We start from the raw sequence: 14,232 nt of genomic DNA on the forward strand, positions 1-14,232 counted from the left end.
TTTTTGTTTAGTTATGGTGCTATTTAATGTACAAACTTTTATTTTTTGGGTAATTTATCAGTCTTTATGGCTACTCCTTTTGGTGTATGCTCACAAATTCTTTTCCCCCTCATTTTATTTTTGAAGAACTAACACAAGATTAAGTAGACACACTTCCTTCTACAACACACCCTGGTATTTAATAAATAATACTGGCCAGTTCTCTCTCCTTTCAATTGTACCATATTTATCCTATCTCAGTCTTTGCTCGGGCCATGTCCAACTCAAGCTAGTTCTACTTCCTACTTACTCTGGAACATTTTACTTGTCCTGGCCGTCAGCAATGACACCCGCCTCTAAATGCTTAGCAGGCCTAGGAATGCTAGGTTTCGGTGAAGTGTCCTGCATACTAGACGAAGTGTCAGCCCAGAGGTAATGACTTTTGCCTGGAGGTCAGTTTGGCAGTTTAATTAATTCACTCAACATCTCTGAGTTTATCTGCAAAGTTTAGCAGGTTGGGCATGTAAAGGATTTGCCCCAAGGTAATTCTCCAATTTGGCACGCTACCTCTTGCGCTATTGGCAGTGCTTGAAAAGTGTACGTCCCGCCACGCCCAGTTCCCCGCGAGCTCCTTCCCCCAGACTCAGTGCAGCAGCAGATGTCAGAGGTGCGCAGTGTTTGAGAACTGACAAGACTTGTCTTTTGACATCTGAGACTTGTCTGGGAAATCAGTGTCTCCACTGTAAGCTCTGCAGGCAGTGGCCGTTTCCTCTGTTGTCTCTCCCAAATTTACTGCGGGCCTCCTTCCCCCGTGTCCGAGGTCCAGAGCTGGCTTCTCTGCCTGGCGGTGGGAAGTGGGGCGGTCCCGCCGCTGGGGAGTGTGGCGGGGCGGGGGAACGCCTGCTGGCTCCCGGCCCGCCGAGGCTGCGGCGCGCGGGCAGACCAGGTGGCCGCTGGCCAGGCTGGGCGCTGTAAGCTCCCGGGTGCGCGCTGCGCCCGCGGCAGGTTCCCGACCCAGAGCCGGCGGCGCCGGCGCCCGCGCCCGAGCTGCGTGCGCGGCGGGATGGCGGCGGCCTCGCGGGCTCGCGGCTGGGCGCCCAGGCCGCTCCTGCTCCTCCCGCTGCTGCTGGGACCGCTTGTGCCCGCCGGGTGCGCGGCCGCGGCCCGACTCAGCCTGCACCCGCCCTACTTCAACCTGGCCGAGGCGGCGCGCATTTGGGCCACCGCCACCTGCGGGAAGCGCGAGGCCGGCAGCGCGCGGCCCCGGCCCGAGCTCTACTGCAAGTTGGTGGGGGGTCCCCCCGCCCCCGGCAGCGGCCACCCCATCCAGGTGAGGACCCGGGAGAGCGCGAGGGCGGCGGGCGGCGGGCGCCCTCCCCGTGCGACCACCCACCCGCGGCCCCGGGACGAAGGGACTGGGCCCCTTCCGAAGCGCGCTTGTGACCCCAGGCGACCGGGAAGGGCCCCCCAGTCCTTGCGCGGGCCGGCGGCTCCGGGAGTGACCCTGCGGGAGCCCCGCCCTTACCCACACGCCCGAGGCGGGGATGCGCGAAGCGCGCGAAGTGGATAGAGGCCAGGTTCAGTCTGGGCACACGGAGGACAAGGTCTGAAGCTGCGCGGTAAGGTGTCGGTGGAACTGCGGTCCCAGTCTCCATGGACACCCAGGTAGCGCGGGGCCGGAGCCCCGCCTCCCCCCCCACCGCCCAGGCTTCATACGCTCGCCTCCCTAGAGGCACCTCTTCTCACAGACCTTGTTCTGAGAAGTTGGTGGCAGTTGGCTCTTGCGGGTATTTAAAAGAATTTTTTTAAGATTATATATAGTTTCACTCCGTTGCACCTAAAAGATGCACTTCACCCTATTGCCTGAAGTGCCACCATTCCGTCACTGGGGCGAGTCAGGCTTGAAATGAACAGAGCTAGACACGACGCTCCGAGCCCGACAGAGAATCGTACCAGGAACCCCTGGGGTGCTGATTGCATCCCTGGAGCTTCATGAGCATCTGGAGGTGTGCCCGCTCTTTCTCCACGACCCTCACAAAGCGCTAGAAACCGAGCAGGTGAGCAGGTTAAGAAAACCTGCCCGTGTCGTTGAATAGAGCAGCTGCATTTGCACACAGCCAAATCCTCCAAAGAGGAAGCAGTTTCGGAGCTTGGGCTCCAAAAGTGAAAAAGATTATCATTGAGAATCTAGGTCACTGTTTTAGAAACTCTTTTGACTATGCACTTTCATAACTGACAAATTGTTGAATATGCAGTGTCAATATGTGCTTGCTTATATTTTATATGCATGTATTACTTTATTAATATATTGTTTGTATAAACTATAAACCATGCAAAAACAGAAATAAAGAAAATAATGATGAAAATACTTAACAATTTTCTCTGTTAATTGTCCCATGTAATTTTGCTTTCTCTGTTTTGTGATTGCATATAACTGTTTACAAATATACAGATATGTATATGATATAATTATGTGTACAATTATTTCCGACAAGTTTAGCACTTACGAGGCATTGATTCAAAGTTGGTTTTACATTAATACTTGAATTTAGTGGTTGTCACTGAATAGCTGAAATGATACCTTCAAAAGTCCATAGATTCAAAAGGAAGAATTCCATTGACTGCTGAGTTCCAGGACCAGCTATGTAATTTACAGAGTCTAGTGCAAAATGAAAATGTGGAGCCCCTTATTCAAAACTTACAAATTTCAAGACCGTGATAGCAGAGCCTTAAATTAAGTGATGGGCCTTTCTAAGCAGGGAATCCCATGTGAACATGCACAGGTCTGATGCTGTCTTAGCTAAATCCTGGTGCTCATATTTCTGCCTCATCCTTCAGTTATTCCAAAATTTTTTACAAGTAGAAACTTTGCCAGTAAATGTTCACTTTTCCAGGGGCATTCAATACTTCCTGGTAGGAAGGTGGTGTTTCATGCTTTAAACAATAGATTCAAAGCTCACCACAAGTTTTCTTTTGGAAAATATTAAAATTGTTATGAAATTCCGTTTCCATGTTTTTAAAATGTGCAAAGATGAGAACTTTTAGAGTAATGTGGTTCCATCTTTTCAGCAACCAAAGCTGAGACATTTCCAAACATCGATTTCTCAAAACACTCTTTCTATATCATGTATTTCTTTAGAATAGTATTTATTTTTTCACATATTGTGAAAGCAGCAAATTTACTTTGATGAACCAGGGTAGATATGCCTGCTGTTCTATAAATACCTTTCAGGTGGTATATTACTGGCAGGCAGCCACTTGTCATTCTGAAAGAAGTCAGAATTGGAATTGTGAAAAATAAAAAGGTGTAACTCATCTTTAAATTTAAAAAGTCTTCTAAGAACTTTACCATGAGATAACTTGTGAACTGGTATAGTCGGATTTGGGGGTCGCTCCCTGTTTCAATACAAGGTTGTGACTGTTCAGCTATTTAGGAGAATAGATTCCACATGTCCACTTAACTGGGCACAGGTTAGCTTGGATGTGTCTGGTCAGATGATACCCTGGTGGAACCCCTTCTCTTCCACTGGGCAGAAGTTCAGGACCATTGGTCACTTGTGACCAGCTGACTTGTGGATTGTGTGTAGACTAAGCAATCTGTATATTAATTATTAATAAATATTGATTTCTTCATTTTAAGTACAATAAATGTTTTAATATTTCCTTTTTGCACCCCACTGGATTGCCTGGCACACATTGGAGAGAACTGTTCTAATTAAGGGGAGAGCAAAGACAAGGCGAAGGAATTTCCAGCTGTCTCCTCTGCCCCAGATTTGCATAGAAATGGGCTCACTCTCATTCTCCTGAAGTGTTATTTTTATCAAGTGCTTATAGGTTGACACTATTGTTATGGAAGTCCAGAAAAGTTATGTTCTGGTTCTGATTGAGTTTCCAGGATAGGTCGTTGAACCTGGGTGAACCGGGTTCCTAGTCCTAGATGGAGTAGGAAGTGGCTTTCTAGGTCACTGGGCAGGCTGCATTTCCAGGCCAAGGTGCAGCCTGCAGTAAAAGAATGCTATCTGGTGTTAGGCTTTATTCTTCCCTAAAAACAAGGGGTGACCAGACGCTCAGTTGAGTGCTTTCTGCTTTCACAGCTGAGGGTCTGAGAAACGGCACTGGTCGCTGATGTGAGAGGTTCTCATCTAATTGAGGAGAGAAGTGTGTTGGAAGCTGAGGTCCAGAAGCTGGGCTATTAGACATTTGCTCCAGCCCAGTGTTGGCAGCCCAGCTGGTACAGACCTGCCTTTCAGAAGAGTGAAGGGTGGTGGAAGATGGGTGGCAGAAGAGAAGAGAGAATAGGATGATTAGCCAAAGGTTAGCAATGAAAGTTTATGTACAAATTATTTACCAAACATATGATCTTGACTTTGTTCATTGCACCTGTGTGGTGACTGTCTTGCCTCTGCTCATGTGCAGCTTAAGGTGGGTAATGGAGAAGAGTTAACTAAAGTAGTTCTATTTTTCAAACTTTCTAAAAATAAATCTTTGGGGTCAGCCAGGATTTAGAATTTCAAGCCAAAAGGATTTTGCAAAAAATGTGAAAACTGAATAAAAGTCAACTCTTAGAATAAACCAGAAACCTGGATTTGTGGTCCTGATTCTGTAGTGACAATGCTGATACTTGAATGGTAGCATGGGTCAACAGGCAGGGAGTTTTAAAAGTCTGGGTTTTGTTTGTTGTGTGAAAGAAGTTCACTGTGATTTCTCTGGACTTGAGATTTACTAAATTAGATTTTACATACTTGTTACTGTTCAGACACTGAGTTTTTGGTGTTTGAGAGCTCTGGGATTCAGGGATCTTGGCTGTCTGGTTCACAGCTGTGTCTCCATTGCTTAGCACAAAGCCTGGAACAGTACAGGTGCTTGGAAAATATTTAATGAAAGGATGGGGGAGTGAAGATACAGTTAAAGGCTGTAAAGGAGTTAATGTAAAGAGTAGACAAGAAAAATAGGCTTTTCAAAATATGTTTTAAAAAGTTAGTTTTTTTCTGTTGAAAGGTAATTACAACAGAAATATGTCATACTTTGTGCTTTAATTTTAAATGTTTTCTTATGGAATCTAAAAACATTATTACTGATGTCTGATAGAGAAGGTGATAAAATGAAGTGGAAGGATATGTCAAAAATATAACCTTGTGTTTGGTGTAGCTTAATTGGCATAAATACTATACTTACAAAATACTATACTCACAAGGAATTAAATGTACATGTTTACCAAGCATATGATCTTGACTTTGTTCATTGACAGTTCAAACGCATCTTTTATATGTTCCTTCATTACATTTTAATTTATGACTAGGGATTGATACCTGACCTGAATGATACTGATAGGGAAGCACACACTGACTTGTGACAAAGCAGTCTCAATTGTGTGTTTGTGTAACTTGGATTAATGGCCATAAACAGGAAACTCAGTTTCACTAAGGCTTTGTTTATAGAACTATTGTGAAAGGGAATCATTTGTTAACTTCAACAAGGGCCTTTCCTTTGTTAAATTGATGTGGGAATCTTGAGAGAGGGCTGGGAAATCTAAGACATTTACCAAGTCCATTGATGTATTTGTAGTAATATTAAAGATAAGAGTGATTTTGAGACTTCCGACAAGTGAGTAGTTGGCAATTTCAGGATGAGTTTTTTTTAAAAAATGATTTTCCTAATAGTTGTTATGTGTTTGTGGACATTAGCCAAAGGTTAGCAATGAAAGTTTATGTACAAATTATTTAAAAAGACCAACACGAATGTTTTCCCTTGGAGAGCCAGTTCACTTTACCAGTGAAGAAACATGGTTCTCCACACTAGAATATCAGAGTTCAAATGTGTTCCTCAACAAATCAGATTACAAATCAGGAGCTCACTAACCTTCAGGGTTGCTGATGAATAGTTGGAACTGGGAGTGTTCAGTCCTTGAGTTCAAGATTTTTCTTCATGCTCTAAATTACCTGTACCATTGAGAATGGATCATTTAATCTGATAAGAATATACAGTCATAGGGAAAGGAGAGGGTTAAAAGTTATTAATTTCAGTCCCTTACTTGTAAGAAAAGTACACCTAAGCCATTACAGAAAGAGAGCTGTGTGTGTTTAACATCTTTAGAGCAAGTACGAATGTGAAAACTACATATTTTCTTCACATCTTTTGCCAAAACTAGATTGAAACATGTGAGTCATTTTTGACAGCTTTATTGAGGCATAACTTAAATACCATAGCATACATCCACTGTAAGTGTGAATTCAGTAGTTTTTGGTAAATTTATGGAGTTGTGCAACTATCACAACTATGATTAGAACATTTCCAGCAGCCCCAACAGGTCTCTTGTGACTGTGCCCTCATTCTCTGTACCTAACTGCACTCGTGTGATTTCTGTCTCTAAAAAGTTGCCATTTCTGGAAATTTCATGTAAATGGAATCATGCAACATGTGCTTTTTTGGGTCTTATTTTTTCCACTTAGCATAACCATTTTAGGTTCACTCATATTGTTGCACAGTTTAATGGCTTTTTCTTTTTATTGCAGAAAATAGTATTCTTTTGTATGGCTATATTATATTTTCTGTATCCACTCACTAGTTGATGAACATTTGGATTGTTTCTAAGTTTTGGCTATTGTAAGTATTGCTGCTGTGAACATTCACAAACATATCTTTGTGTGGACATATGATTTTAGTTTTCACAGGTAGATTCCTAGGAGTGGAATTGCTAGATCCTATAGTAAGTTTATATTTAAGTTTTTGAGAAACTTTCCACTATTGAAGTGGGCTACTGAAGTGTCCCAACTGTTATTATAGAACTATTTCTCCCTTCAGTTCTGTCAGTTTTTGCTTCATGTTTATTTGAGGCTTTTTTGTTGGGTGCAAAAACATTTAAACTGTTCTATCTTCTTGATGGATTGGCTATCAATGTGTAATCTCTATCTTTATCTCTTGTAATTATTTTTGACTTACAGTCTGTTTTGTGTGATATTATAAAGCCACCACAGCTCTCTTTTGGTTACTATTTGCATGGAATAACTATTTCTGTCCTTTCACTTTTAACTTATTTGTGTTTGTGGATCTAAAGTGAATCCTCTTTTAGACATCATATATTTGGATCATGGTGGTTGTTTTTTTAATGTCCATTCTGCCAATCTCTGCTTTTTAATTGGTAAATTTAATCTTTTTACATTTAAAGTAGATTATTGACAAGGAAGGGCTTGCTTCTGCTATTTTGCTATTTCCTTTGTGTCTTACTTTTTTTGGTTTCTCAGTTCCACCATTATTACCTTCTTTTGTATTTAGTTTCTTTTTTTAATGTACCATTTTGGTTTCTCCTCATTTCCTTTCCTGTATATTTTTAAATTTTTTTTTCTGAGTGGTTACTCTGGGAATTACAATTAATATCCTAAATTTATCACAACCCAGTTTGAGGTGATATCATTTTAGCTTCAAAAGTATCCCAAACTGCTCCTCTACAGGTCTGTTTCCCCTCTTTATGATGTTATCACAAATGACATCTTTATACATTGTTGCCCATCAACATAAATATAGAACTGTTTTATGCATTTGTCTTTTGGAAAAATGTTACAAACCAAAACTACAATAATGCTGGCTGTATTTACCTGTGTAATTGTCTGTACTGGTATTCTTTCTCTCTTCATATGGCTTTGCATTACTGCCTAGTTTCCTTTAGCGAGGTCTACTAGCAAAAACTCCTTCAGCTCTTATTTGGGAATGTCCTAATTTCTCCCTCACCTTTGAAGGATAATTTGACCAGGTATAGCCTTGGCTGATAGTTTTTCTTTTAGTACTTTAAATATCATTTCACTGCCTTCCGGCTTCCATGGTTTCCACAGAAAAATAGGCTTTCCATCTTATTGATGATCCCTTGTACATGAAGAATTGCTTCTCGCTTGCTGCTTTCAAGAATTTTTCTTTGTCTTTTGACATTTGATTATAGTGTGTCTCAGTATGGATGTCTTTGAGTTTATCCTACTTGGAGTTTAAGTTTCTTTGATGTGTAGAGTTACATCTTTCATCAAATTTGAGATATTTCAAACATCACTTCTTCAAATAGCCTTTCTGCCTCTTTCTCTTCTCTCCTTCTGGGACTTCCATAATGTGTATGTTGGGTTCATTTTATAGTGTGCCATAGGTGCTTTGAGCTTTATTTATTTTTCTCTCTCTTTTTTCTTTCTTATCCTCAGGATGGATAATTTATTGACTTATCTTTAAGTTACTGATTGTAGGTGGTTGTAGGTTTTTGAATAGGTTCCATAGTTCTGGAAAAATTCACTGAGACAGGTTTTGCCAGATTAATTGTTGCCTCAGTGGAGGGAGAGATCTCTGAAGCTTCTTCCTTTGTCATTTTTGGTGATACCTCACGTCTCTTTTTTTAAGTGTTTCTTACTTTCTGGTGCCACAAGATGTTCTGGGGTCATTTTTTATTTTCTTTACTCCAGCCTTGGACCTTTCCAAGGAGCTCTAGTTTATTTATTTATTTATTTTAATTGAGTGTGGTGGTTAGAAATCAAGATCTGGGTATGAGGTGTCCTTATTGTTACTGTTGTAGCATTGCTTCTAGACTCTTTCAGTGGACAGAGCTGGGAAATATATGTATATCTACCAGTTCCTATATGCACACACATCTACATTAGAAATGCAGCTGATTTTTGTATTTTGATTTTGTGTTCTCTGCTCTGCTGTAATTTTTTTGTAGACTATCTAGGATTTTCTACTTACAGGATCACATGTGTTTGATTTCTTCCTTTCCAAATCTGTACACCTTTAATTTCTTTTTCTTTTAACTCATTAATTTACAAACACTGAAGTGACTCTCTCATGCCAGGCAGGCATCGTGCTAGATGCTGAGTATGCAAAGATGTTCCAGACATGCTCTTTCTGTAGCTGAGTAGCTTTTTTATGGCTTTTTTTTTCTTTTAAAAGACCAGGGAAACTCCTATGAGGTAAAACATAATATCACCTCATTGTACATACTATCAAACTATTTCCTCTCAGAAGTGAAGAACTTTACCTCTACAAACATGTAGATCTGAGTTTGAATTCTACTGTACCAGCTCTCTGACCTTGGAAATTACATAATATCAATTTCCCCATATATAAAACAGGATTAATAATAGTGTCTATCTCACAGATCTGTTGGGAGATAAAAAGCATTTAATATGTTTCTTGATATGTAGTGCTCAATAAATGTGTTTTTTCATGGAGTGAAAAAAATCTTAGGTAAGACTTTTAAAGTGCTATGCTACGAAAGTGACTTATCAAAAGTCATTAAAAATTTTTGAGTAAAAAATTCTTTTATTAAGGAAATGTACAGTACATTATTTATGAACGTATTTGGCATACTAAATAATCCATGGATATAAAGACTTCTATAGACATCTGTAGAATAGCAATGTTAAATTGTCTTGGTATTTTGTTAATAACTACTTCAGATATTTATTTACATAGGGACACATTTTCTATTGCTAAAGTAATATTGGAGAAGTATCAATTTCTCAAGGTTAGTTTTGGTGGCAGTAATACTTGATTCTTCCTGATCATAAATTTATTTCCAGTTGTGATTCAGGCTTTCATGAAACCTGCATTAACTCTTGATCAGCATTCTAGAATTGCTTGCCTAGTGAGGAAGAAGTTATTAATTGGTACCTTAGTGGTCTTGGTTACTGGAACTGCCTATAGTTGTGCTGAATATGTGGGCTTCTGGCCAAGGGGGAAGCAGGGGTTGAAATCCAGCCTGGGCAAAGCTGTATCTGTTCAGAGGCAAAGAACCTTTTTCTGCTTCACAGAAAAGAGCTGTTTGCATGAACCAGTAGGGCCTTGATTGGATCCTCATGCCAGCAGGGTGGAACCTGCCCTGGGGAAAGCCAACTCTTTGAGTCCCATGTGTCCTGCCAGGTTCCCAATGTCGTAAGCATATTGTATTCTCTCAGTGGTTTGCCCATCCTAGATGCTCAGAAAATACATGTGGAATTAATAAATGAATATTAGCTAGGGAGTAACATAGATTTATTCAGATTTTCCTTGTACATCTTTACTGAGAAGTGGGGGAAAAAGCAATTCTCCATTACTTTCAAGTTGTACAGTATACTGCACATACTGTTTATAGGAGTGACACCAAATAAGGGGCAGAATGGTGAGTAGGCAGAACAGCCTAGTAGCCAGGGGACTTGCCCCCTTAATTAGTGCAGGATATTAATTTAACACATACATACATAACACCAAAGCTTGGCAGTGTTCTAAAGCACCTTACACATGCCGACTTTTTAATCCTCACAACAGTTGGTGAAAGAGGTACTCATAGCATATTCATTTTCATATGAGGAAACTGAAGCACAGAGAGCTCAAGTGATTTGTTCAAGATCACACAGCTAGTATATGGTAAAGCCGAGTGCTCTGGCTGCACAGTTCCTGCTCTTACCCACTGGACTGTGCTGCTACTGCTGAGCTAACTATTCCTCCCTGAGTTCCAGCCAAACTCTCCATTGCTTCGCAAATTCCATTCATCATCTTAGAGCCATTTATTTTCATCTGTATCCTTATTTGATCACGAGCTCCCTGAGGGTGGGGTCACAGTTTCCTGTTCACGTCTCTCCCCTTTGGCAGCTTGTTGTAGACATTCTGTAGATGCTTTTTGAAGAAACATTCAAAGGGCAACACCATCATAAAATTTTCCTGCTAGACAATACCTTGATGGAGATGCTGTTTGACAAAAATTACCCGAATTTTCAAAAACATGCCTTTGGAAGACAGGTAAGGGTCTGAGGTGTTGAATTTAAAAGTAGGCAGGTTCCACAGTGCCAACATTGATGTTATGTATGTATGTGTTGAATTAATATCTCCTCCCTCTGAGCACCCTGCCGACTTGCATCTAGCTCTTTGCACACACTTGATGTTGTTATAAGAAGCCTCATTTTCCTTTGATCACTTGGTTCTGGGTATGGTTTCCCTCTGGCTATTAGATATTGCAGTTGCCACTGTTGCTTAGGAGGGTCACAGTTAAAACAAATCACAGTAGAAATGCTTGGCTAACCCAAAGGAGGATGAGGCCAAGGGCCTTCAGAATCCTCACTGAGCTGTTTGTAACCAGTGGTTCTCCAGCTTCACCAGAAAAAATAAAAACAGTGGTGAAATGTTGCAGCACAAAGGATTATCAGCTATGGGGAATAGGTGCCTGGGCAGAGTGTGGTGAAGCACTGAAAAGATTTTTACAGAGGTGGGTGAGACTCCATCTCCGGGTCAAAATCCTACACATGAAGTTTGAGGCCCAAGCACAGACAATGGACTGGCTTTTACTGTCAGGCCTCCTAGGGTATGGGGAACCATACCCGCCCTACTCTGGACTTGTCTGCAGTGAATGCATCATCTGGAGGGCAATGCAATCTGGATTATGCACCCCCAGACATGGCCCTGCTCATGTGCATGTCTGCATTCTGAGCACTCGCCAGGAGCCTCCACTGAGACTCCTGAAATAGGGTGCCACGGCCGCAGTGCTTTCCTCACCCTGACTCAAGGCTTTTGTACTGCTGCTTCTCTTTGTCCATTCCCAAGTCTCTGGGCCCATAAAAAGGCAGCAGCCTTGGCAGTGAGGTGATTCTCCTGTCATCTGACCCTTGCTGCTGCCGCTTCATGGGGAGAAATGGAACTCGGGAGCCGGCACCTTCCCCTTTGCTCTGCCCACACCATGCAGCCAGTGATCTTTCTTGGTTGCTGCCTTCACACTGGATTGCTGACCTCTTGGACCACGTCAACCCTGGGAAGCACAACAGGAGCTGCTAGAATGTCTTTTTGTGGATGATCTCTAATGGAGATGCTTATCAACTAAGGAAAGAATTTTTAGCCCGAGATGTGTGCAATATTCATCCACTCATATATTTAACAAATATTTATTGACATCTGAGTGGCAAGCACAGAGGATGGGGGTATGGTGGGCTGGGAATACGGTTCTGAACAGGCAGAGAAGGTCCCTGCACACAGGGAGGTAACATTCTCTGGGGAGACTGCAGCCATGATTTTTATTGTGTCTTGGAGGGAATAAACAGGGTTTTGTGATAGGGATTAATTAATGAAGGGAATCTCCTCTAGGTTGAGTAGACAGGGAGGCCTTTCTGAGGAGGTGGTGTTGGTGCAGAAACCTGAGAGTTGGGAGGAAGCTAGGCCCATGGAGAAGGTGAGGAATGTGTTCCAGGCAGAGGGCCCGCAGGTACAAGGGCCTTGAGGTGGGGACACCCTCGGTGTTCCACGAACTCGGGAAGCCACAGTGCCCTAGCTGTTATATATTCCATCAGAGGGGAAAGCAAGCCTAGATTTAGTTACACTGCTTTCTAATGAGCTTGGTGACACAGGCATCAGCCTGCAATTTGCTGTTGTTTTTTAAAATGGGAGCTCAGCTTCTGATGTTAAAAGTAAAATCGCACACATGTGCTCATGCTCACACACATACATGTGTGTACTTTTTCCCTGTGGGGAGAAAGAGGGTCCATGTGTGGGATTACTGTTTCTCCCCATCACTAATTAACTTGTTTATCATTTCTACTATACTTCCTGAACCAAATAGTTTATGCTGTTTTAATTTATTAAATGAACACAGATTAAGTGTGTATCTTGTGCCACGTATGGGTCTTGGTAGTGAACAAATCTCTTCAAGGACCCTCAGGACACTCAGAACCCAGAAAAAAGAATGGTTAAAAAAAGACACATGGAGTGGTTCCTACTCAAAAGAAAGAGATAGAGGATAGAAATGGTGGAGTGCAGCCCTGCTTTGCATGGAGCTAACAGGGAAGCCCTCTCAGAATAGGAACTTAGGTCTGGGAGAAGCATGTTCCCAGGAGAGGGAAGAGCAAATGCAGAGACTCTGGGGTGGGAACATCCTCGGAGTGAATGAGCAACAGCAGGAGGGTCTGTGTGGGTCAGGTGAAGCAGGGGAGGGCGCAGTGGGAGGCGGTTTCAAGCACATTGTGATCTGCTGGTGGGCATGTCTAGCAGAGGGCGCAAGTGAAATGCAGGAGTGTGTGTGCGGAGAGGGTGTGGTTGCCGCCACGACGCCCTTGAGCAGGCAGGAAGGACAGCTCAGTGTGTGTGTGTGTGTTGGGCTGCAGGGGGGCTTTGGAGGCCAGACAGCTTCTCCACAGTGATGGGGGGTGCAGGGCAGGCGTGTGGGCACAGAGGCAGGGAGGTTTATGGAATAGGGAGAAGAGCAAATTTAGTAGGTTCATCAAGAGAAGGGAAGAGGGCAGAGGGGGTTTGAAGAGCAAAGGGAATGTGTCAAATAATTTCTAGGAAAGTAAAAGAGGGAATATAGTGAAACACTATGCCAATATAGAAAAACACAGTTCTCAGTAGTCTGTGATGGAGAAGCCTAGAAGAAGCCTGAAAATCTTCTATTACCTGTTTGTACCTGAGTCACAGGTAGGCGGTGCCCAGCAGGAAAACACATGTCTTCAATCAAGCCTAAATCTCTGAGGTGCCAGTGGTTACCAGTGACAGGATGCTGTCATTGCTGCTCATGGACGCCCCGCCCCTCGTCCCCTCCTCCTACCCCACCTTTACTTCCTCCTCCCCTGGGAGGCGTCCTTCCCTGGGCTCCTGTCTTGACTGACACTTAAACAAATTGCTCAAGATCTTTGGTGCTTCTGACTTCTTACCTGTAAAGGGCTAATGATTGTAACTCGCTTTATAGATTTGTTGTGAAAAATAAGAGCACATGTAAGGTGCCGTGTTGGGCACATGGGTTTCCTTCTGTTATCACTACCATCAATGGGCTACTTGTGTGACTACTGCTGCAAGATCCATATGCCACACGCCCCCATCACTGTGGCCTCTGTGGCCCCAGACTGCATGGGACAGAAGAATCACCCGGGGTGCTTCCTGTAAATTCTGATTCCTGGTTCCCATCAGAATGCTGATTCTGTGTGTCCAGGGCAGGGCCTAAGATCTGCATTTTAAACCACCCACTGGTTCCAAAGGCAGTGTGATCACGTTATTGATGGTGTCTCATTGAGTCCTCACACCCACAGCATAAGATTGGTGGCGTGAGTCCATTTTAAACAAAAGAAAAATGGGGCTCAAAGGAGGCGAAATAATTCAACTAACATTTTGAAGCTGTAGACTGGTAGAGGCAGGATTTGAACCTCCATCATTTGACTCCAAAATGCATCTCTTTGAAATGAGTTAAAAGTAAAGAAACCTCCAGAATTTGGCCTGAATGGACGCAATTTTTGAGCAATAGGTATAAATTTTTCAGACATTTGCTTATCTGCCTTA

At 42.6% G+C, this 14,232-nt stretch overlaps 1 protein-coding gene across 6 annotated transcripts in view; it reads left to right on the top strand.

The window, feature by feature from the left end:
* The first annotated feature begins 685 nt into the window (after positions 1 to 685).
* The window catches only part of LAMA3 (laminin subunit alpha 3), a 240,036-nt gene continuing 226,489 nt past the window's right edge, over positions 686 to 14,232 (top strand). For 2 of the 6 annotated variants that reach the window (XM_073212899.1, XM_073212900.1), the window contains exon 1: positions 687 to 1,309. In XM_073212899.1, the coding sequence (XP_073069000.1) occupies positions 1,043 to 1,309 (267 nt within the window). In that variant the 5' untranslated portion in view covers positions 687 to 1,042. Of the gene's footprint in view, positions 1,310 to 14,232 lie in introns of all 6 variants that reach the window. The other 4 variants (XM_073212902.1, XM_073212901.1, XM_073212898.1 and 1 more) reach the window with 3 other exon arrangements.

This window comes from Manis javanica, chromosome 9, assembly GCF_040802235.1.
Source record: "Manis javanica isolate MJ-LG chromosome 9, MJ_LKY, whole genome shotgun sequence".
Classification (NCBI taxonomy): domain Eukaryota; kingdom Metazoa; phylum Chordata; class Mammalia; order Pholidota; family Manidae; genus Manis; species Manis javanica.